The sequence below is a fragment of the Delphinus delphis genome, chromosome 12 (assembly GCF_949987515.2).
Source record: "Delphinus delphis chromosome 12, mDelDel1.2, whole genome shotgun sequence".
NCBI classification, from domain to species: domain Eukaryota; kingdom Metazoa; phylum Chordata; class Mammalia; order Artiodactyla; family Delphinidae; genus Delphinus; species Delphinus delphis.
The window spans coordinates 54,067,716-54,091,683 of record NC_082694.2 but is presented as its reverse complement, the minus strand read 5'-3'; the positions used below and the strand labels follow the sequence as shown (position 1 = coordinate 54,091,683).

The 23,968-nt window shown below is 38.3% G+C and overlaps 1 protein-coding gene across 2 annotated transcripts in view; it reads left to right on the top strand.

Annotated features, from left to right (window-relative positions):
- The window catches only part of CAMKMT (calmodulin-lysine N-methyltransferase), a 397,264-nt gene that overhangs the window by 351,189 nt on the left and 22,107 nt on the right, over positions 1 to 23,968 (top strand). For both annotated transcript variants that reach the window (XM_060026700.1, XM_060026701.1), the window contains exon 8: positions 20,428 to 20,502. In XM_060026700.1, coding sequence (XP_059882683.1) covers positions 20,428 to 20,502 — 75 coding nt within the window. The remainder of the gene's footprint in view (positions 1 to 20,427; positions 20,503 to 23,968) is intronic.

Sequence of the window (23,968 nt, the reverse complement as noted above, 5' to 3'; positions counted from 1 at the left end):
TTAGAATGTTCACAGTAGGCTGATGGCACAGGGGGCAGTATGCTCTGTGTTTCTCAAATAAACGAATAAACCAGTTCTGTTTCGCAGAAAACCTCCAGTAGGTCCAGAGAAAGAGCAATCTCCTACCTGGGTATTCTTCATTCTTAGGACAGCTTTTATTCCACAGTGCAGACTGCCATACCCTTCTGTGGAAGACTTCATTTTTGGATGTGATTTTCAACCTGGTCTTTTAGTTATCAATCAAAAACACATTTTCTATGTTGTCCTCATTTACATTTATTTAATGCTTAAGGTCATTTGTGACCATTTGAGTGTATTTCAGCATATGGAATCAGGGAATAATAGATTTCAGCATCATGCTGTGAAGAGAGATTGTGTTTTTACAAGACATAATGTTGTTTACTGGGTGTTAATAATCACTAATTAATAAACATCTAGAATTCTAAAATGTTGCATTTTGAGGAATAAACATGTCAGGTGTTTAACTTATGGAGTGCAGTAGTATTTTCTATCATCCCTTCATAAAATAATGAAGTTACATAAAGAAGCAAAATGTCATTGTTCAACACAGGGTAGATCCAAAATGCCTTTGTTTCTATTTATTGTTCTCAAAAATGCTATTTCTAATATATTGTTCTGAGATGTACCTGGACATATAGTCTGTATGTCAGTAGTCGTACAGAAACTTCCAAGATGAGGGGTTTTTTTCCCGTCTTTATTTCATATTAATTGTGGTCAGTTTCTTTTTTAACCACCGTAAGCATTTCGTCCAAAGTCTACGAAAGCACGTTGCCAGGAAACAGGTGGATGAGTCAGTCCTTGAAATGCCTTGATCTCATATTAAGGAGCTACTTGACCACTTAACCTTCAAGAAGCTAAGAGGAAACTGCCAACCAGTGATGTAATAATCAGCGTTCCCCTTCTATCCACTGCTTTCCCACCCATAACCAGTACAATATGATGAAAGCATTAGCTCCATGTGAGAAGAAATAAAAGGAAACCGTTCGCAAAAGAGCTGAGATATAGTTCAATATTCTTTTTTAGTGCCTCAATGCATATGCAGAATTTCTCCTCCAAATTGGAGGTGTGGAATAACAGTAGCGACAGATAACTAAGAGGTATTTACCATAGCTACAAAGCCCACACGTGAGCCAAATATTTCTGCTATTAAAAAGCACTTCAAAGCTTGACATGAAGTTTGTAACAGCTGAATGTCTTCTGTGACTTCATTTGCAAAGATGTAAAGGCAGAAAGGAAAATCGTGGTATGAGAACTGTGAACCTCGGAAATGGTGTTTTTTAAAAAAAAAAGAGAGAGAGAGAGAGAAGGCCCCCAGAAATTTGACTGGCGTCCCAAGCTCCTGTTCCCCCTGCTCTGCCAGTGTTCTCAGGAAGCAGCATTCATCCTGCTACCAGCCTCTTCCTTCAGGGCAGACCCAGTTGGTGAGTGGCCTGAAACTTATTTTGAGGGCCCTCTTTAGGAGCATGAGTTCGATTATACCTTTTACTTTGACAGATTTTACAGAAGCTTACAACCACGTGAACCCATCACTGGGGCTGCTTGTGGGCCCGGGAAGGGGCCTGTGAGAGGGAGGGGGCCCCAATGATTAGGCTTCATTAGCTTGACAGTAAATCCATTCCTGCTCTCATAACCACCAGCCGCCTTGCCTGGAATGATGCTCTTCCCTTCCAAACCCACTTATTCCCTCTGTTCCATTTTAATATAAGTGTGATTGTTGCTAAATATGAAAGACGTGTTTGCAAACGCCTGGAAGCTTTAGCCCTGGCTAAGAAAGATCTAGGATGCACATATATGAAGGATGTAGCCGTTACCTCTCACAGATCTAAATACAGTCATTTGATGGTTCATTCGTTGGTCCATCCATGCAGCCACCTATCAACTTAACTAATATACCCAAGGTATTCTGCCTTCGAGAACATAAATACAGAGTGATAGCAAAAACTCTTGAACAAAGAAAATCATGCTACTAAATATAGCTAGAGTTTGGTGGAAGAACAAGGATATTTACAGCTTCTCAATTGTTAGGTTTATCTGAAGCTGTCTTCAAAACTGTGACTGTCTAATAAAGAACCATTCAGAGCTTTTGATGTCTGCATATTTCTAGGTATTCCAGAATTAGTGAATGGCGTCATTCTCTGGTTAATAGTAGTTAACAGTTACAATATTTTTAAAAATCGATTAAATATACCCTGCTATGATATTAAAAGTAAGTTTCTACTTAAGAAAAGAGTATCTTTGTGTGAAAATTCTAGTGAATTTAGGCCTGTGACTTTTTTTATTATTCTTTGATAAACCATTAATTTTAATAAACTGTGGAACTCATAACAACTTTTAAGACTCTTTTATAACCCAAATTTTACCTTTATGTGGGCCCCCAGGATTGGCTATTGGCTCCATTGCCCTACTGCTTTTTAAGATTTATGTCTTCTTGGAGGCTCATTTTCCTTTAAACATTAAATTGGGGATGTGAAAAATGATTTAAGGGCTTCCCTGGTGGCGCAGTGGTTGAGAGTCTGCTTGCCGATGCAAGGGACACAGGTTCGTGCCCCAGTCCGGGAAGATCCCACATGCTGCGGAGCGGCTGGGCCCGTGAGCCATGGCCGCTGAGCCTGCGCGTCCGGAGCCTGTGCTCCGCAATGGGAGAGGCCACAACAGTGAGAGGCGCGTGTACTGCAAAAAAAAAAAAAAGATTTAAGAATGTAAATCCCAACCAAGGGGGATAAAATTCCTGACTTATTCAGGCCTTCTGCAGTCTGCCCTCACTTTCCTCACTCTCTTCATTCAGTGTAGCTACTGTTCCCCACATACACCCTCTCCTTGGGTCACCCAAGCCTCTTCACTCTTCTGCAACACATTTGGTCCTCCCCATCTCTGGTCTTTGCCAGTCTTGTTTCCCTCTTCCTTATCCATCTAAATCCTTTCTTCTAAGGCGGCTTAATTACCATTTCCTCCTGCCTTCTCAGGAGGCAGCTTGCCCTAATGTTTTCCTTCTTTTAACTTCTGTTGGCCCTAGAGTAGTCCCCCAGAAAGCATGGCATATTCTCTCATTATTCAAAGTGTGTTGCCTATTTTCATGTTCATTGGTTCATTCATTTCTTGGTAAATATTTCAATCACCTTCTGTCTGCCAAGTACTGTTTTGGGTTGTTAGAGATGTAGTGATGAACAAGACTGAGAAAGTCCATGCCTTCTTAGAGTCCACATTCTAGCAAGGGAGACATAATAGCAAGGACATAAAGGCAAGGACGTAAAGGCAAGAACATAAAGGCAAGGACTCTACTTAGTATGTTTTATATTCCCTGAAGCAATTAGTACACTTTATCCCTGTTATAGGAAAGGTTTTAAGATTTGTATTTGGAGCACATTTTGAAAGACATGATAAATGACATGATAAATGAAAGATAGGATAAGATATGAATCCACAGGGCTTATGGAACCAAACAGTTTTTAATAGAAGAAAGTCAAGCTCTAGAGATTCAGACATCAGTTGATATATCAGATAGCTGACTTTCATTTCAGGACAGGCTTCTTCTCAGGCATGCATATACAGTGTCTGTAGACACTGACATGGTGAGTAGGCATTTATCTGTCCTTTGTCAGGTTGAAGAGGAAGGTTAGAAGAAGGTAACTGAGATAAGAAAGCTGAGGGCTCTCTAGAAGTTTTCTGATAAAATACACCTGTTAGTGAGTTTTGCTAGAGTCATGGTAACGGAATCTCAAGAACTGCTGAGGATTCTAGAGATACCACAGTCCTGTTTCCTTCTGTTGCTATCTTGGATATGGGAAAATGAAATACCTAAGTGTACTTTCTATTACTAACGTTTTTTATTTGCTTGACACATTTATAGAAGGGCTCATATCCCTACTACTTAGTGTTTCTTCACTGAAGAAACCAGCTCCCACAGGGTGAATGTTACCTAGTTTTAGATATTGTGCTAGAGTTCTCCTTTTTGTGTTTATATGAGCCAGATTTTAAAATTTGGGGGGGCATGGTATTTTTAGGGGCCCTCTTAAACTGCAGCAAATTAAAAATTAAGGCCTTTTCTTATAGAACAATTTGTGTTCACTCTTTGGACATGTTGATCCTGACTTTTTATCAAGGTCAAAATCTCACTACCAAAAATTGGCCAAGTTCTATATTGATAACCAGGTGTGCATGTCAGACTACTGCATCCTCTGTGAAAATGCCTTCCAGTTTTAACAGAAAAATCCCTCCATCATAGAAATTTATATCACAGAACGTACATATCAAATAAAAATGTCTTAATTTTCAAAGGAGTTCCTCACTTTAAAATGGACAAGAGGGAAATCTTTAAAACTTTTTTTGGAGAATGGCCATATGAGAATCCATTGCTAAAAGATAATTTATTTTTTACTTTAATAATGGACATGACTTATTTTCAGTATTTGGCTATTATAAACAGTGCTGCAGTGAAATGTATCTGTACATAAACTGTACATTTGCAAGTAAGCGTATCTACAGAGCAGATTTTCAGAAGTAGACTGTCTATTCATGTGGCCTTATCAAACTGTGTAAATTACTAAAGTTTGTAATATATTATCATATCTGTTAAGACTAGTCTCTTGCCATTATTCTTTCTTCCTAGAATATTCTAAAATCATGTTGATATTTGTATTATGGTGACATTTTCATTGTGACTAAAAAAATATATATGAATTAATTTACTAAGACTTGACAGCTTATGTCTCCGAGTCTTCTATTCAAGAGCAGGAAGTTTTCTTTTTAAGCTTTTTTAGGTGTTTCACTAGCATTTAAAATGTTTCTTCATTTCTCTTGTTAAGTTTATTTTTAGAAACTACCTTTTTTTGTTTCTTTTATAAATGAGATCTTTCATTATATTTTATAACTGGTTATTATTTGTATGTATGTATAAAAAGAAAGCTATAGGGTTTTGTATAGCAAATGTTTAGTCACCTCAATGAGTTATTATTTCTAATACCTTGTCAACTTATTCTCTTGAGTTTTCCAAATAAACAATCACATCATCTGCAAATGATGGGAATTTTGTCTTCTTTCTGATTCTTGTATCTTTTTTCTTCTCTTGTATAATTTTATTGGATAAAAAAAAATCCCAGAATGATATTAAATATGTATCTTTGAGTCTGGCTTTGTTGGGAATCCTCTGGTGTTTCACCATTAAGTATGCATTAGCTTTTGAGTTGAAATAGAAATGATATTTTCTATCTTGTTAAGGACTTTTTTTTATTGATTCCTGTTTTTAAAAGATTTTACCATAAATAAATATGGAGCTTTAGCAGATGTCTTTTCATCATGTATGGAGATGATCAAATTGCTTTTCTTGTTTCAGCTACAAGCTCTACAAATTATTCTAATACTAAAGTTTGAGAACTTCTGCTCCAGGTGGTCATTTCTGTGATTCTGAACTGACTTTAAAGCTGATCCCATCCTCTGGCTTTATGCTTTTGTTTGTAACTTAGCCGAAATAAGCTTATTTCAGAGTCCAAAAGGAAGACACTGATTAATTTTTTTACTAATTATATTTTCCATTTCAAATATCCCTGATTCTATGATTATGACTAGTCCAACTTGTGTTATTCATTTCAATGTAATAAAATGTAATTTAGCATCCGATACATGTAAGGCACTGTGATGGGCCCTTTAGGGGTTACAAAGATGAGTAAGTTGAGGTTTCTGCCTTAGGAAGCTCAAGATATGCAGGCAGATGAGAGATAGACACTTGCCCCGCCAGCAAGATGTAAGAAGAGTCTGCTCTCATTGGGTGATTCATGATGTGTAGAAAGAGACAAGCAGCCAGTTCAAGGTGGGGGGATCTGAGAAAGCTTTATGAAGGAGGTGGCTGTTGGGCTTTGGTTTAGCAAATGAAAAGCAAGGGAAGAAAAGCAGCTGAAGAGGGCATTCTAGGTATAAAAAGCAGGGAGGACACAATCAAAGGCATAGAAGTAGGAAAGATGTGTCTAGGCAAATTTAGTTATCTAGTGTGATGAATGGAGAGAGGCTAGAGGCCACAGACCATTTAGGAAGTCATTGCATTGGGGCAGAGGGGGAGGTTAATGGGACAGATCGTGTAAAGGGACTTCTAAGGTGTCGGGCAAGATTCTGTTTCTTGATCTGACTGGTGGTAACAAGGGTATTTGCCAAATAATACTTAGTTAAGTCATATATTTATTTCACCTGGTTTTCTCCTTCAGTGTCTTATTTTACAATAAAAAGGGTTTTGTTTGTTTGTTTGTTTTAAAGGCTTCTCAGTGATTCCAGAGAAAGGGAAAGAGGTAGGCCAGGCCTGAATAAGAATGGAAAATGGTGAACAAAGAGGGGACCCATTCTGGAGAAGTGACCGTGTGTGGGAACTAAAGAATACAGAAGAGTAGTAAGAGACAGCAGTTTGGGGCTTGCTGCATTCGAGGTGGTGTAGAACATAAACCTGTATTTGCTTTGTGACAATAGCTAGCAAGCGGTGAAGAATAAAGGTTCAAATCTCAGGAAAGTGTTGTGCTAGAAGATGTGGAGATCAATTCAAGAGATAAGAGCAGAACTATGGAAACTAGAGTCAGAAGAGAAGATGGCCAAGGACAGCATTTTGGGAAATTACTATGTTTCAGGAGCAGCGTAATAGGGGCCTGGAAGGGATACTGAGAAAGGACTGGAGACAGGAAGGCTGGTTCAGGGTGGCGTGGTCTAATACTTCTTCTTAGTGGAAGCAGGTCCAGGATTGAGTGATCAGCAGTGTGAGCTGCTGCATGTTGCTGGAGGTCAAACAAATTGCAGAGCAGTTCTAGTGACTGTTGTGAGAAAGGTCATATTGCCAGGACAGGTGAAGCAACGAAAGTAGGCTCTTCCTGCAAGATTTGATGGCAAAGGGAAAGAGAGAAATAGAATGTGGACTAGAGGGAAGCAGAGTTGCAGGAGGAGTTGGGCATGTTGGCAGGCATGCCAGTACAGCTGAGAAAGAAGAAATAAGTATGATGGGGGCCAGTATTTGATGGAGCAAGGACCTAGAGCAGTGCTTCTCAAAAGTAGGGCCTCCAGACCAGTAGCATCAGCATCACTTGGAAATTTGTTAGAAATGCAGATTCGCAGGCATCTCAGTTTGTCTCACTCCAGACATACTAAATCAGAAACTCTGGGATTAAAACCCAGCAATCTGGGCTTCCCTGGTGGCGCAGTGGTTGAGAGTCTGCCTGCCGATGCAGGGGACACAGGTTCGTGCCCCGGTCCGGGAAGATCCCACATGCCGCGGAGCGGCTGGGCCCGTGAGCCGTGAGCCGTGGCCGCTGAGCCTGCGCGTCCAGAGCCTGTGCTTCACAATGGGAGAGGCCATAACAGTGAGAGGCACGCGTACCGCAAAAAAAAAAAACAAAAAAACCCAGCAATCTGTGTTTTAACAAACTTTCCGAGGATTCTGATGCATGCTCAAGTTTGAAAGTCAAGAGGAAGGAATGGTTTTATCCTGCCCGTAGGTTGGGAGGTGGTTCTCTTTGACAGGACGAGTGACCCTACTTAGAAGAGAAAAGATGAAGAAAAAGATGATATCAGATAATCCCAGGCTCTCAGCAAGGTCATCTGCTGAGAAATTTTTTTCAGTGTGAATTTTAAATCACAAGGTAGGAGTCCTATCAGAAATTGACTTGGCTTTGCATTTCAGGTTGAAACTCCAGCCTCAAAGCCAGAATGAAAAGACGTAAGTTAGTGCAAGAGTAAGGAAGGGAAACTAATATTTATTGAGCAACTATAGTACACTTTTTGTATACCCTGTCTTATTCAGTTCATTATCGTTGTGCAATGCAACCATTACTGTCTCTTTTTTATACTTGAGGGCATCTCTCAGCTTCACTGGCTTGTAAGTGGTGGAGCTGAGATTTGAACTCAGAGCTTTCTAGCTGCAAAGCCCATTATTCTTTCTACTGTACTATACCTGTTAAACTTACCAGGTTTGACATGCCTGTCGCTATTAAGATATTTAAAGCATGAGGAGTCCTGCAATGACTCTTGGTTTTATATTTCTATCTGTAGAATGGTACTTTGCTTTGTAATGCATTTCGAACAGAAATAAGATTTTGACATTATGATGAAATAAAATGGAGACACATACATTTTACTTTAATGTCAATATAATTACAAGTAAGACGTTGACATGATTTGGGTGTTTGGTCAAACCATCCTTTACATCTTTATATATGAATTGTTATGCCTTAGATTGTAAAGCTCATATGGGGCAAGGGACCTAGTTATATGTATGTATATACCCTGCTGTCTTTCAGAAAGCATTTTCTTTTTAATTTTTAGTTATGGTGAAATTGGTATCCAATAAACTGTATGTATAATTTTATAAGTTTTGAAATTTGTGTACACCCTAGAAACCATCACCATAATTGAAATGCTAAACATGTCTATCACCCCCTGCCTCAAAGTGTCCTCTTGACCCTGGGTAGCCCCTCCTTTCTGACCCTTGAAGTTTCCTCCCTTTCTAGGAAACCACTGATTTGCTTTCCCTTACTCTATATTAGTTTATATTTTCTAGAGTTTTAAATAAATGAAATCATTCAGTATGTGCTTTTATTTTTCAGTGTTCCTTCAGTCAGTAAAATTATTTTAACATCACCTATGTTATTGCATGTATCAATAGTTCTTTCCTTTTTTTTCCTGAGTAGTCTCCCATTGTATGGCTAAACCTCAATTTTTTTATCCTTTCGCCCATTGATGAACTTTGGGTCGTTACCAGTTTGGGGCGTTACAAGTAAAGCTGTTATGAACATTTGCGTAGATGGATATGCGCTTTGCATGGGCATATGCTTTAACTTCTCTAGGGTAGATACCTAGGAGTGGAACAGCTAGATCATGTAGAGGCATATATTTAACTTTTAAAGGAAGCTGCCAAACGGCTTTTGAAAGTGGTTGTATTTTATATTCCCCTCCGTGGTATCGGAGAGCTCCATTTCTCCACGTTCTCCTCAACTCTCAATGTGCTCAGTCTTTTAAATTATAGCCTTTCTAACAGGTGTATAGAGGTATCTCATTGGGGTTTTAATTTGAATTTCCCTAATGACTAATGATGTTGGATACCTTTTCTCGTGCTTATTTGCCACTCTTGTATCTTCTTTGGTGATGAATCTATTCAAATGACTTACCCATTTTTTAAAAAATTGGATCTCTTATTTTCTTATTATTAACATACTCAGAGTTCTTTATATGTTCTGGATATAAGCTCTCTATCAGATACATGATTTGCAAAGATATATGGTATTTTCTCCCAGCCTGTGGCTTGTCTTTGCATTCTCCTCCTAGCATCGTTCAAAGTGCAGAAATTTTTAATTTTAATGAAGTCCAGTTTACCAATGTGTCCTTTTATGCATCATGCATCTTGTGTCATATCTAAGAAATCTTTTCGGCCTGTGTGCATGCGTGTTGCGTGATGCTGGGGCACAGTCTCTTAGCTCCAGAATTGCTCGGAGAGGGTTTAGGAAGGTGATGGGGACTTTGAATTCAGAACCTCCGTGTGGCTGTCAGGGTCTTGGTGCTCTGGATGGGTGTCAAACCTGAGCCTCGGAGGTGGGAGAGCCGAGTTCAGGACATTGGGCCACCAGAGACCTCCTGGAACCACATAATATCAATCGGTGAAAGCTCTCCCAGACATCTCTGTGTCAACTCTAAGACCCAGCTCCACTCAACGACCAGCAAGCTTCAGTGCTGGACACCCCATGCCAAACAACTAGAAAGACAGGAACACAACCCCACCCGTTAGCAGAGAGGCTTTCTAAAATCATAAGTTCACAGACACCCCAAAACACACCACCAGATGCGGTCCTGCCCACCAGAAAGACAAGATCCAGCACCACCCACCAGAACACAGGCACCAGTCCCCTCCACCAGGAAGCCTACACAAGCCACTGAACCAACCTTACCCACTGGGGGCAGACACCAAAAACAACGGGAACTACGAACCTGCAGGCTGTGAAAAGGAGACCCCAAACACAGTAAGTTAAGCAAAATGGAAAGACAGAGAAATACACAGCAGATGAAGGAGCAAGGTAAAAACCCACCAGACCTAACAAATGAAGAGGAAATAGGCAGTCTACCTGAAAAAGAATTCAGAGTAATGATAGTAAAGATGTCCAAAATCTTGGGAATAGAATGGAGAAAATACAAGAAACGTTTAACAAGGACCTAGAAGAACTAAAGAGCAAACCAACAATGATGAACAACACAATAAATGAAATTAAAAATTCTCTAGAAGGAATCAATAGCAGGATAACTGAGGCAGAAGAAAGAATAAGTGAACTGGAAGATAAAATAGTGGGAGTAACTACCGCAGAGCAGAAAAAGAAAAAAGAATGAAAAGAATTGAGGAAAGTCTCAGAGACCTCTGGGACAACATTAAACACACCAACATTCGAATTATAGGGGTCCCGGAAGAAGAAGAGAAAAAGAAAGGGACTGAGAAAATATTTGAAGAGATTATAGTTGAAAACTTCCCAAATGCGGGAAAGGAAATAGTCAATCAATTCCAGGAAGTGCAGAGAGTCCCATTCAGGATGAATCCAAGGAGAAACACACAAAGTCACATATTAATCAAACTATCCAAAATTAAATACAAAGAAAAAATATTAAAAGCAGCAAGGGAAAAGCAACAAATAACATACAAAGGAATCCCCATAAGGTTAACAGCTGATCTTTCAGCAGAAACTCTGCAAGCCAGAAGGGAGTGTCAGGACATATTTAAAGTGATGAAAAAGGGGCTTCCCTGGTGGCACAGTGGTTAAGAATCTGCCTGCCAATGCAGGGGACACAGGTTAAAGCCGTGGCCCGAGAAGATCCCACATGCTCAGAGCAACTAAGCCCGTGCACCGCAACTACTGAGTCTGCACTCTAGAGCCCGCGAGCCACAACTACAGAGCCCACATGTCACAACTACTGAAGCCCACACAACTAGCAACTACTGAAGCCCACACAACTAGAACCTGTGCTCCACAACAAGAGGAGCCACCGCAATGAGAAGGCCACACACTGCAAAGAAGAGTAGCCCCCGATCTCTGCAACTAGATAAAGCCCACGCACAGCAATGAAGACCCAACACAGCCAAAAATAAATAAGTAAAATAAATTAATAAAAAATAAATAAGTAAAGTGATGAAAGGGAAAAACCTACAACCCAGATTACTCTACCCAGCAAGGATCCCATTCAGATTCACTGGAGATATTAAAACCTTTACAGTCAAGCAAAAGCTAAGAGAATTCAGCACACCAAACCAGCTTTACAGCAAATGCTAAAGGGACTTCTCTAGGCAGGAAACACAAGAGAAGGAAAAGACCTACAATAATAAACCCAAAACAATTAAGAAAATGGTAATAGGACCATATCAGTAATTACCTTAAATGTAAATGGATTAAATGCTCCAACCAAAAGACATAGACTGGCTGAATGGATACAAAAACAAGACCCATATATATGCTGTCTACAAGAGACCCACTTCAGACCTAGGGACACATACAGACAGAAAGGAAGGGGATGGAAAAAGATATCTCATGCAACTGGAAATCAAAAGAAAGCTGGAGTAGCAATTCTCATATCAGACAAAATAGCATTTAAAATAAGAGGAAAAGAGGCAAAGAAGGACACTACATAATGATCAAGGGATCAATCCAAGAAGAAAATATAACAATTGTAAGTATTTACGCACCCAAAAGAGGAGCACCGCAATACATAAGGGAAATGTAAACAGTCATAAAATGGGAAATCGACAGTAACACAATAATAGTAGAGGACTTTAACACCCCACTTTCACCAATGGACAGATCATCCAAAATGAAAATAAATAAGGAAACACAAGCTTTAAATGATACATTAAACAAGATGGACTTAATTGATATTTATAGGACAATCCAAAAACAACAGAATACACTTTCTTCTCAAGTGCTCATGGAACATTCTTCAGGATAGATCATATCTTGGGTCACAAATCAAGCCTTGGTAAATTTAAGAAAATTGAAATCGTATCAAGTATCTTTTCTGACTACAATACTGTGAGACTAGATATCAATTACAGGAAAAAACTGTGAAAAATACAAACACATGGAGGCTAAACAATACACTATTGAATAACCAAGAGATTGATGAAGAAGTCAAAGAGGATATTAAAAAAATACCTGAAACAAATGACAATGAAAACACGATGACCCAAAACACATGGGATGCAGCAAAAGCAGTTCTAAGAGAGAAGTTTATGGCAATACGATCCTACCTCAACAAACAAGAAAAATCTCAAATAAACAACCTAACCTTACACTTAAAGCAATTAGAGAAAGAAGAACAAAAAACTCCAAAGTTAGCAGAAGGAAAGAAAGCATAAAAATCAGATCAGAAATAAATGAAGGAAACCATAGCAAAGATCAATAAAACTAAAAGCTGGTTCTTTGAGAAGATAAACAAAATTGATAAACCATTATCCAGACTCATCAAGAAAGGGAGAAGACTCAAATCAATAGAATTAAAAATGAAAAAGGAGAAGTAACAACTGGAACTATAGAAATACAAAGGATCATGAGAGATTACTACAAGAAACTATATGCCAATAAAATGGACAACCTCGAAAAAATGGACAGATTCTTAGAAAAGCACAACCTTATGAGACTGAACCAGGAAGAAATAGAAAATATAAACAGACCAATCACATGCATTGAAATTGAAACTGTGATTAAAAATCTTCCAACAAAAAAAAGCCCAGGACCAGATGGCTTCACAGGCAAATTTTGTCAAACATTTAGAGAATAACTAATACCTATCCTTCTCAAACTCTTCCAAAATATAGCAGAGGAAGGAACATGCCCAAATCCATTCTACGAGGCCACCATCACCCTGATACCAAAACCAGACAAGGATGTCACAAAGAAAGAAAACTACAGGCCAATATCACTGATGAACATAGATGCAAAAGTCCTCAACAAAATACTAGCAAACAGAATCCAACATAACATTAAAAGGATCATACACCATGATCCAGTGGGGTTTATCCCAGGAATGCAAGCATTCTTCAATATACACAAATCAATCAATGTGATAAACCATATTAACAAACTGAAGGAGAAAAACCATATGATCGTCTCAATAGATGCACAAAAAGCTTTTGACAAAATTCAACACCAATTTATAATAAAAACCCTCCAGAAAGTAGGCATAGAGGGAACTTACCTCAACACAATAAAGGCCATATATGACAAACCCACAGCCAACATCATTCTCAATGGTGAAAAACTGAAACCATTTCCACTAAGATCAGGAGCAAGACAAGGTTGCTCACTTTCACCACTGTTATTCAACATAGTTTTGGAAGTTTTAGCCACAGCAATCAGAGAAGAAAAAGAAATAAAAGGAATCCAAATCGGAAAAGAAGAAGTAAAACTGTCACTGTTTGCAGATGACATGATACTATACATAGAGAATCCTAAAGAGGCTACCAGAAAACTACTAGAGCTAATCAATGAATTTGGTAAAGTTGCAGGATACAAAATTAATGCACAGAAATTTCTTGCATTCCTATACACTAATGATGAAAAATCTGAAAGAGAAATTAAGGAAACACTCCCATTTACCACTGCAACAAAAAGAATAAAATACCTAGGAATAAACCTACCTAAGGAGAGAAAAGACCTGTATGCAGAAAACTCTAAGACACTGATGAAAGAAATTAAAGATGATACCAACAGATGGAGAGATATACCATGTTCTTGGATTGGAAGAATCAACATTGTGAAAATGACTATACTACCCAAAGCAATCTACACATTCAGTGCAATCCCTATCAAACTACCAATGGCATTTTTCACAGAACTAGAACAAAAAATTTCACAATTTATATAGAAACACAAAAGACCCTGAATAGCCAAACCAATCTTGAGAAAGAAAACCGGAGCTGGAGGAATCAGGCTCCGTGATTTCAGATTATACTACAAAACTACAGTAATCAAGACAGTATGGTACTGGCACAAAAACAGAAATATAGATCAATGGAACAGAATAGAAAGCCCAGAGATAAACCCACACACATATGGTCACCTTATCTTTGGTAAAGGAGGCAAGAATATACAGTGGAGAAAAGACAGCCTCTTCAATAAGTGGTGCTCAGAAAACTGGACAGCTACATGTAGAAGAATGAAATTAGAACACTCCCTAACACCATACACAAAAATAAACTCAAAATGTATTAAAGACCTAAAGGTAATGCCAAACACTATAAAACCCTTAGAGGGAAACATAGGCAGAACACTCTATGACATAAATCACAGCAAGATCCTTTTTGACCCACCTCCTAGAGAAATGGAATTAAAAACAAAAATAAACAAATGGGACCTAATGAAACTTAAAAGCTTTTGCACCGAAAAGGAAACCATAAACAAAACGAAAAGACAACCCTCAGAATGGGAGAAAGTATTTACAAATGAAGCAACTGAAAAGGATTAATCTCCAAAATATACAAGCAACTCATGCAGTTCAATATCAAAAAAACAAACAACCCAATCAAAAAATGGGTGGAAGACCTAAAGAGACAGTTCTCCAAAGAAGATATACAGATTGCCAACAAACACATGAAAGGATGCTCAACATCACTAACTATTAGAGAAATGCAAATCAGAACTACAATGAGGTATCACCTCACACCAGTCAGAATGGCCATCATCAAAAAATCTACAAACAATAAATGCTGGAGAGGGTGTGGAGAAAAGGGAACCTTCTTGCACTGTTGGTGGGAATGTAAATTGATACAGCCACTATGGAGAAGAGTATGGAGTTTTTCCTTAAAAACTCAATATAGAACTACCATACAACACAGCAATCCCACTACTGAGCATATATCCTGAGAAAACCATAATTCAAAAAGATGCATATACTGCAATGTTCATTGCAGCTTTACTTACAATAGCCAGGACATGGAAGACCTAAGTGTCCATTGACAGATGAATGGATAAAGAAGATGTGGCACATATATACAATGGAATATTACTCGGCCATAAAAAGAAACGAAAAAAAAAGAAACGAAATTGAGTTATTTGTAGTGAGGTGGATGGACCTAGAGTCTGTCATACAGAGTGAAGTAAGTCAGAAAGAGAAAAACAAATACTGTATGCTAACACATATATATGGAATCTTAAAAAAAAAGAAAAGAAAAGGTTCTGAAGAACCTAGGGGCAGGACAGGAATAAAGACGCATACATAGTGAATGGACTTGAGGACACGGGGAGTGGGTAGGGTAAGCTAGGAGAAGTGAGAGAGTGGCATGGACATATATACACTACCAAATGTAAAATAGATAGCTAGTGGGAAGCAGCCACATAGCACAGGGAGATCAGCTCGGTGCTTTGTGACCACCTAGAGGGGTGGGAGAGGGAGGGTGGGAGGGAGACACAAGAGGGAGGGGATATGGGGATATATGTATACGTATAGCTGATTCACTTTGTTATACAGCAGAAACTAGCACACCATTGTATAGCAATTATACTCTAATAAACATGTTAAAAAAAAGAAATCTTTTCTTTTTAAAATTTTGTTATTTTTTTATCATCTTATTAAACATCTTTGGCCTTCGTATCTATCTAATCTACACATTCTATTCAGAGAACAACTTAATGTAGGGACCTGTTTCTTTAGTGCCTTCTGTGTGCCAGTCTCTCTGCTAAGTATATCCATACACAATTCATTCAAATGATATATTTATCGAGCAGCTATTATGTGACAGGGACTGTTCTAGGCAGTGGAAATACATCATGGTACAAAACAGATTTTAGAAATCTCTGTCCCTAGTGTGCTTCTACTGGAGAAAGAGAATTTAAAAAATTAATAGTTTATTTATATAGCATATTAAATGGTAATAATTGCTATAGAAAAATAACGAGCAGGTTAAGGGGGTTCAGGAGTACTGGAGTGGAAATGAATGATTGCAGTTTTAAGTAGAATGGTCAGGGTAGGCAGCTCTGAGAAGGTAAGACACTCAAGCACACTTGAAGGAGGTAAGGGAACAAGCCATAGGGGTATCTGGAAGAAGAGCATTCACACAGAGTAAGTGGCCAATTTAAAGGCCCTAAAGCAGAAGTGTATGACTGGCGTATTCAAGAAATCATAAGATCAGTGTTGCGAGAGCAAGGGGGAGAGGAATGGGAGATGAAGTCAGAATGGTAACTGGATTGCACAGGGTCTTATAAGTCATTGTAAAGACTTTGGCTTTTACTCTGAGTGAAGAGAGGAGCCATTACAAGGTAGTAAATAGAGAAGGCTCACGATTTGATGTCCATTTTAGAAGGATCACTCTGGCTGCTCCCTTAAGCAGAAATTGTAGGGTTATAAGCAATTAGGAGACTATAGAATAATTCAGATGAGAGATGATGGTATTTTAGACCATGGTGGGAGCACTGGAGATAGAGAAAAGATGGATTTTGACATATTTCAAAAGTAGAACTAACTGCATTTCCTGGCATATTCAATGTGGGGTGTAAAAAAAATTAGGAGTCAAGGATATAGTCAAGGTTTTTGGCCTGAGCACCTGGAAAGATAGAATTAACAAGATGAGAAAAACAGTTATTGATATGAATTTGGGGAAAGATGATGAGGAATTCAATATTAGAGATATTAAGTTTGACATGTCTGTTAGACATCCAAGTGGAAATATTAAAAGTTGGATATATGAATCTGGAGCTCATGGGAGAAGTGCAGGCTGGTAGGTCAGATAAGATGAAGACTAAAAACTGAGCTGAATTTAGCAACGTGGAGACCTTTGGAAAGTTTGACAAGAGCATTTTTGGTGGAACAGTGGGGACAAAAGCCTGATTGGGAGGAGAGAATTTGAAAACAGATTTTAAACAACTTTTTCTTGGAGTTTTGCTGCAGACGAGGAATAAGGAAATGGAGCAATAACGAGAAGGGAGGATAGAGCAAAGAGAGGATATTTTAAGAGGGAAAAATAGCTGCTTGAATGTTTGAAAACTGGTGGAAATAATCCAGTAGAGAGGAAAGAACTGATAATATAGGCTAGAGAAGGAAGAGTTGCTAGAACTGTGCCGTAGAACAGACAAAAGGGGATGGCTCCTGTGTATAAGAGGAGGTACTGACTTTAGATAGGAGTATGACTAATTCGTCCATGATAATAGGCAGGAAACAGAGTATGTAGGTACAGATGCTGTTAGGAGTGTAAGTGTGGTGGTGGGAGTTTGTGGAAGTTCTCATCTGATTACAGCAGTTTTGACAGTAAAGTAGGAAGCAAGGTCATCGGCTTGAAAGTAAGGCTGAGGGAGGAAGTGTTAGAATTTTGAAAAGAGTGAAGGTGGTACAAAATAATGAGCTAGGAGACCAGAAGAGTCAATGGACAAGGGAAATGAAAGAATAACTGCCGGACATCAAGAATCCACTTGTGGTTCATGGTCATGCCTTTTAAGCAAAGCCAGTCAGGATGCTTGTGTGCTTTCTCCAGCCACATTCAGGTGCACACATGTGGTCTTGGAGCAGGTGGAGAGCTGGATTTAGCAAATACGAGGACATGAGAAAGGGACGAGGGAGCGAAGGGGGCATGCGAGGGAATAGTTCCGATGGTTGGCTATGGGACCTACAATGGACAAGGAGGGAAGACAAATGTTAGGGAAGAGGAACAGTGACGTGGTGAGAGGATCAGCAGATTGTAGGCCAGTAGGATGGAAGAACGCTTGGAATGAGAGTCCCTTCTATAAGGGGTGAGCTGTGAAAGATAGAGGGGCTGTCAGAGAGTGGGTCAGGGTTGCAGTTATTGGTAAAGACGAGGACTGAGAGCAGGGCTACTTCATGAAGAGGCCATGGACTGGTACCAGTTTGTGAACTGTACATTACTGAGCTGCAATGAGGTAAGTTCAGAAATTGAAGGAAATGTTTAGAAACACTACTGTGACATCCAAGCCTATGATAAGTGGACTTGTATTCAGAATGTCTTTGCTTTTTAAATCTCATTTGTCTATTCATTTGTTGTTGTATTTTACAAAAGTAATGGTCTACAACAGATTGGCTGTAAACAACAACAAAAAATCTGATCCTGCCCCACAGCTGAAGCACTGCTCTAGCGTGCATGACTGTCACGTGACTGTCTGAGGAGGGTGGAGGGCAAGACCATCAGAGGAGAGGAGTTGGAAGGACTAGTTTCTTGAATATTGAAGTCACCGTCATCTCTAGCCTTCCGAGATAGAAGCCACCTGATTCCACCACTCTCGGGGGACACTATTCTCATTGTTTGCCACGTGAACAACAGAACTCAGAGTACAGTGTGAATGGTGCCCTTAGATTGTTCACGAAGGTGGCCGTTGCTATCTCCATTTTACAGATGAGACAACAGACTCAGAGAGGTGAAATAATTGCCCAAGTTCACATAGCTAGTAAGGGAAGGAACCAATATTTGAACTTAGGTATGTCTGTCATGCCAAAGCTAGACTCTGTCCATACACCCCTCCGTCTTTGTCACCTGCTTACAGTTATGGGGACAGCATAGCCGTAAGCCTCATAAAAACTGGGGGAAAATGCCTTTTGGGAATGTGTTGTGGTCCATGTGGCTAAGATGAGCATTTCCATTTCTTTTAAAATCATGACTTGTTACATCTGCTGTGCTAACCCACAACCCATTGCTGTCTAGACCCATCTTTCCGGTTGGTCTTTGTTGAACCGAGAGGCTGAAGCTCCTCAGGAATCCAATATCCAATATCACCACAGGATTTCCTGCACTTTCTGTTCTTGTGCTTTAGTCATTACACATGTATTAGAAGCCTCTTCTAAATAATGGTTCATGAATGATAAAATGATGAATACTTTTAATACTTTTCTGCCCCAAATCTGTGCAATGGAGACGTTACTTTTATGATCTGAAAAGGTCTAGCATAGATCTATATTTTAAACCATCTTGTTCATGTGGAAACTCTCTAAGACTCTTAGGTCTCTGATGAGGGCTGAACAGGCCTGCTCTCTCACTGAGCCTGAGTCCCAGCTGCACTGGAAGCCTTGGCGTTTCCAGAAAAGTTGGTGTTGGTTGTTTCCCACTCTCCCCAGGTGCTTGGAGTATTTGAGAAATCAATCCAAAGAAAAAGCAGCATTAATCTCTTAGGGGTTTCCTGGTTTCCTCCATTTCTTGGCTCTCCAATGGGCCTGGGAAAGTACAACAACGCTACAGTTAATTTATAAAGCTCATGCATGTTTCACTGGACCTGTGAACAGAGAAGTCATCCACTTGTTCTGGAAGCCCTCCCTGGAGTTCTGAGTCTATATGCTTCCATAACACATAGGGCGTGGCGTCAGAATTATGGCGCTGCCTCTGTGAAGCATGGCCTGTGGTACATCACAGGGCCTGACACACAGTAGGTACTCACTAAGGATGAGTCGAATGAGTGAATAAACAACTGATGTTCAGTCTGTATAGGTATTTTTGTGGTGATGTGTTTAATCTTTTCTACCTTAAGCAAGTCACTAGCATGGATATATATTAATGTATATGAAAAGAACTTTGGGACTTATTTTTATATTCAAACATATGACTTTTCACCCAGAGAAGATATAGAAGAAATAAAGAACCCACCAAGATAAGCAAATAAAGCTGGACAGAGTAGGCTATGCTCACTCAGTTTAGTTTTAAATAATAATCAAAATAGATAATAGGAGCAGAATTTTACTTTGAAAAGTAATACTGCAAATCCCAGTTGATGTGGTGGGGAGAGGAGTCATTAAAATACTTTAATATGGTAAAATGCTAATTATCACAGTTATTCATTGAAAGTAACTTAAAATCTCTGGTTGGCATCATAAGCATAACTAGAATTTTCAAATACATGTTATTAATTATTGTTATTAATATGAGGTTTAAAACCTGATCCTTTTTGGAGACTAAGTATCAGGAGAGGTGAATTTTAAAATGTGCCTGAAAACTCACAGCAACCAAATGAAAGTTGGTATTCTTTTCTTCCATCTTGCCAAAGTACTCATCACATTCATAAGAAATGCAACCGACATGCCAGGCACTAAGTTTCACATCATTTGTTTTTATAAGGCTGTATTCCAGTAGATGGGGAATACTTTGATTTTAGTATCTACTTCATTGATGTTAAGAGTCTAGGCTCATTCTAATGACCATGGTCAAGATAAGATATTTTTCCCTAGTTTGTCTACACAAACCTATAAGAACTAGCAAAAGCTTAACTATTGTATTTGAATAGAGAATTCTTCCTCTTCTAGATCTGAAGACTAAATAAAATATGGAACAGACAGTTACATGCCTAGTTTTTTTTATTATGCCTTTTGAAATAATTTGTATATACCTTTTAAATAATTTCAAGTGCCACAAAAAATAATGTTAATAGCTCAAAATCAAAAGTTAAAAAAAAAAACCCTAAGTATAATTTTTAAAATCTTTTTCTTCTCAAGCGTTTTACGATGGGATAATGAGACAGATGTCTCTCAACTGGAAGGACATTTTGACATTGTTATGTGTGCTGACTGGTAAGTACATAAAAATCATAAAACTCCTGTTAGAAAAAATAGCTTTGCTGGAGTAATTGGGCTGTGCTGCTTTGCTGACGGCAAAGCAAAGTCAACAAATGAGGCACAAAGCTGCCTTAACCTCAACAAATTAACATTCATCTCCATGTGACAGTTATAAGGTAGTCTTCTATCACACAGTAACTTCTACCACATTATTTCCCAAAGATTGATTTTGAGAAGCATTTCCATTTTCTGGAATTGCCTCTGTTTCATGCTTGACGTATCAGTAAATGGACGACTTAGGCAAATTGCAAATAATTATGGCTCGGAGAGGAATAGTCTGGAGAAAAAGGAGTTTATCAACACAAACAGCTCAATTAGCTTACTTCTTAGGAGAGATCTGACTATTGATATAAGGGAATATATATATGTATGTGTGTTTGCACACATATACACTCCAGCGTATAAACATATCTGTGAAATATCTTTAGGGAAATAGCTTTTCTTAAAATGTATGTTTGCTATCTAGTATTTTCAATGTCTTCAATTATGATATTTAATTATACATAAAACAAGAATTATAAAATTACATTTTATTGTTATGCAAATAATAATAGTAAAATCTCTGTGAGATGCCTGCCTTTTAAAAATAATTTACATTAGATATTTAGTCTTCTCTTTTAGCCCAGTCTACTTATTGTTAATGAAAGTCTGATCCTAAGTTACAGGATAAATATGTATCAAACCTTAATAATGATTTCAACTAATCTTATGTATTTTCTTCGTGTATTGAATAATAATATGAGAAATATTGACAATTCACAAGTATTTTTCCTGTTAAGGGTAAAATCTTATTTGTAGTTTTATCATGATTTTTAAAATGACACTATGGATTTGAAAACACAAGTTCAGATTCTAAAGAAGTTCTATTATACTGATAAACCCAAACACAAGATCCATAACCCAGAGAACACTTTCCTTATGTAAGAGTTGAATGAATGCAATGAAGTTTTCAGGAAGTCTTTATTTTAAATTATTATTTAATAAGATTTTCAGTGGCTAACTTTCACCTAAGTCAATGAAATTAGACTTGCTTTCTGTTTTCTTCTGAAAAATACTTGTCAAGGAAACATAAATATTTTCTTCTGTTCTTAGTTGAGATTTTCTAGTTTTTCATGGCCATTTTAGTCTCTCTGCACCCAGTTTCAGAAAACCTTTTTCCAGAAAAAGAGAGAAGCAGATTTTTGACTAATCATTGATATTGTGTCTCAATATTACAGCCCCTCATCTAATCAAAAATAAGGAGCTAAAACCTCACCATATGATTTGAGCAAGTAATTTAGTAAATGCTGTCCCTCACCAAATATGAGAAAGGATTCTCCAGGTTTCATTGCACAGATGAAGATAATGCAGGAAGGATTAGATCAGATTAAGCATGAAAGTCAGATCAGAGAGCAGCGGAAAGAGGGAAGAAGGGTAGAATCTTGGAGGTTTAGACGAGGGTCGCACATGGATGGGCTCTGATTCTGTGGGGAAGTCAGGTCTGGCCAAGAGATTTAAAGTTAATTTTGTCCTTTGCACAAATGTCAAAACAGCCTGGCTCTGTCATACCTTGTGTTATGACACTCACACCATGTCATCCTATTTGTACCAGGGAAGCAGAGGAAGTCAGATTTAAGCTCTTTTCTGATTAATGTTCTCAGTTAGGTTAAAAATAGCCACACAACATGTTTGAAAAATAGTCTTTTTTCCCTAGCCAACAACAGGATCCTGTACAACTGATATACATAATGCATATTCAGTTAAGCCTTTCATTACAAATACATAACATAATAATACAATGTTATACGTACACACACATACCATATACATAAATACACATCTAGTCACTATTGAGAATTTATGTATTCAAATGAACTAAATACACCAAGTTTCATTTTATAAATGGCTTTTCTATGCATGAATTGTTAAGTTTTCTTTTCCTCCGGTGTTGTCAGTGCCTGAATGTCAGCCTGTTTATAATTTCCCATTTGTAAATGTGAAACATTAAGCCACTCTCACTGCGATGCTGATACTATTTCCAAAAGAAATGCTTTGGTAATGGTCTGTCTTCATATTCACAGGGATGGGTAAGCTGTTCAGAAACTTAGAAAGTACAACGATGTTCATAATATACATGTTGTGCATATAGCAGGGAAGCCCAGGATTCCATGTGTTCTTTATGTCCTGTTGGATTGATGTTTCTCTGTCAGAGTTATTGCACGGATGCTGCTTCTAGGGGCAGGCAGGCAGGCAGGCAGACCATGCTGCTATGTTTTTTTTTTAAAGAATGTCACAGAGGAGGAAAAGAAAGCTCTCTTTAGACACTACCTCCAAGATGAAACCTGAAATAGTCAGTGCCAGAAATAGGTGCCACACATAAATAGATCACGTTAAGTCTCACACCATCCTTGAGTCCTTGTCAGTCAATGAGATCTGGATTAGGCCACAGGAATATGAAGCAAGAGTTGGAGTTCAAATATTAGGTACATGGATTAAATTCTTACTGAAGCATTTCCAGCAAGGGTGGCATTGTCTGCTTCCCTGAATAGCTAACCAGTGGTACTGCTTGATCCCATTTACATGAAAACAAGCTCTATTCACAAACCTATTCCAAACCCACATTGTGGTTCAAGTAAAATGCACATGATTACAACGAGCAGCGATATGTTTATGTTGTTAAATCATTCAGATATTCATATATTTACATTCAAACATTCATAAACCTGTAGGCAATGGGGGAAATAACTCATTTCCCAGAAGAGACAGTCTCTTAGTTCACATCTAAATTTAGTAGCTCAACTAGATTATAGAATAAAGAGGCACACTGAAAGCTAGTCGTTATTTCACCATTCAGCATTTTGGACAATGAAATATAGTTTCATGGTTCAACAGTTCCTAAGTAACTTGTAAAATGTCAACTTTGAAATAAACAGAAGGAAAACTCAAGGTGCAGTCATACCTGCAAATGGATGCTGTTGACAAATATCAAAATATTAGAATATTTAACCACAGGTATAGAAAAAAACCCTCCTATTAAATTCCTTGGTTGACTTGTTTAATGTTGAATTTAATATAAGAGTTCCTTTCTGCTGGAATGCAATCCAGCCCGGTCCTTGCTGAGTTTAGAATAGCGAGTGCTTGTTAATTTTAAACCTGCCTTTCCAGACTCCTGTTCAATCACAATATTCTGAGAGTCTGGTAGTAAGATGCTTTTTATCCAGTGAACACTTCCATTCAGTGTTTGATGGCTTTCCAGTTTACTGTAGCTCTGCAAAAATAAAAATGATTCTGTAAATAAATTAAAAAAAAATAGTTTCTGCACATTTGGATTCTCTAAAGGCTTGGAAAGCAAGTCTGAAGCCACCCCTAGCCAGACACACGGAGCTAGGTCTGCAGGACGGTGTGCACCACATCTGCATGCCTCCAGCCTGAGACGTTGGGA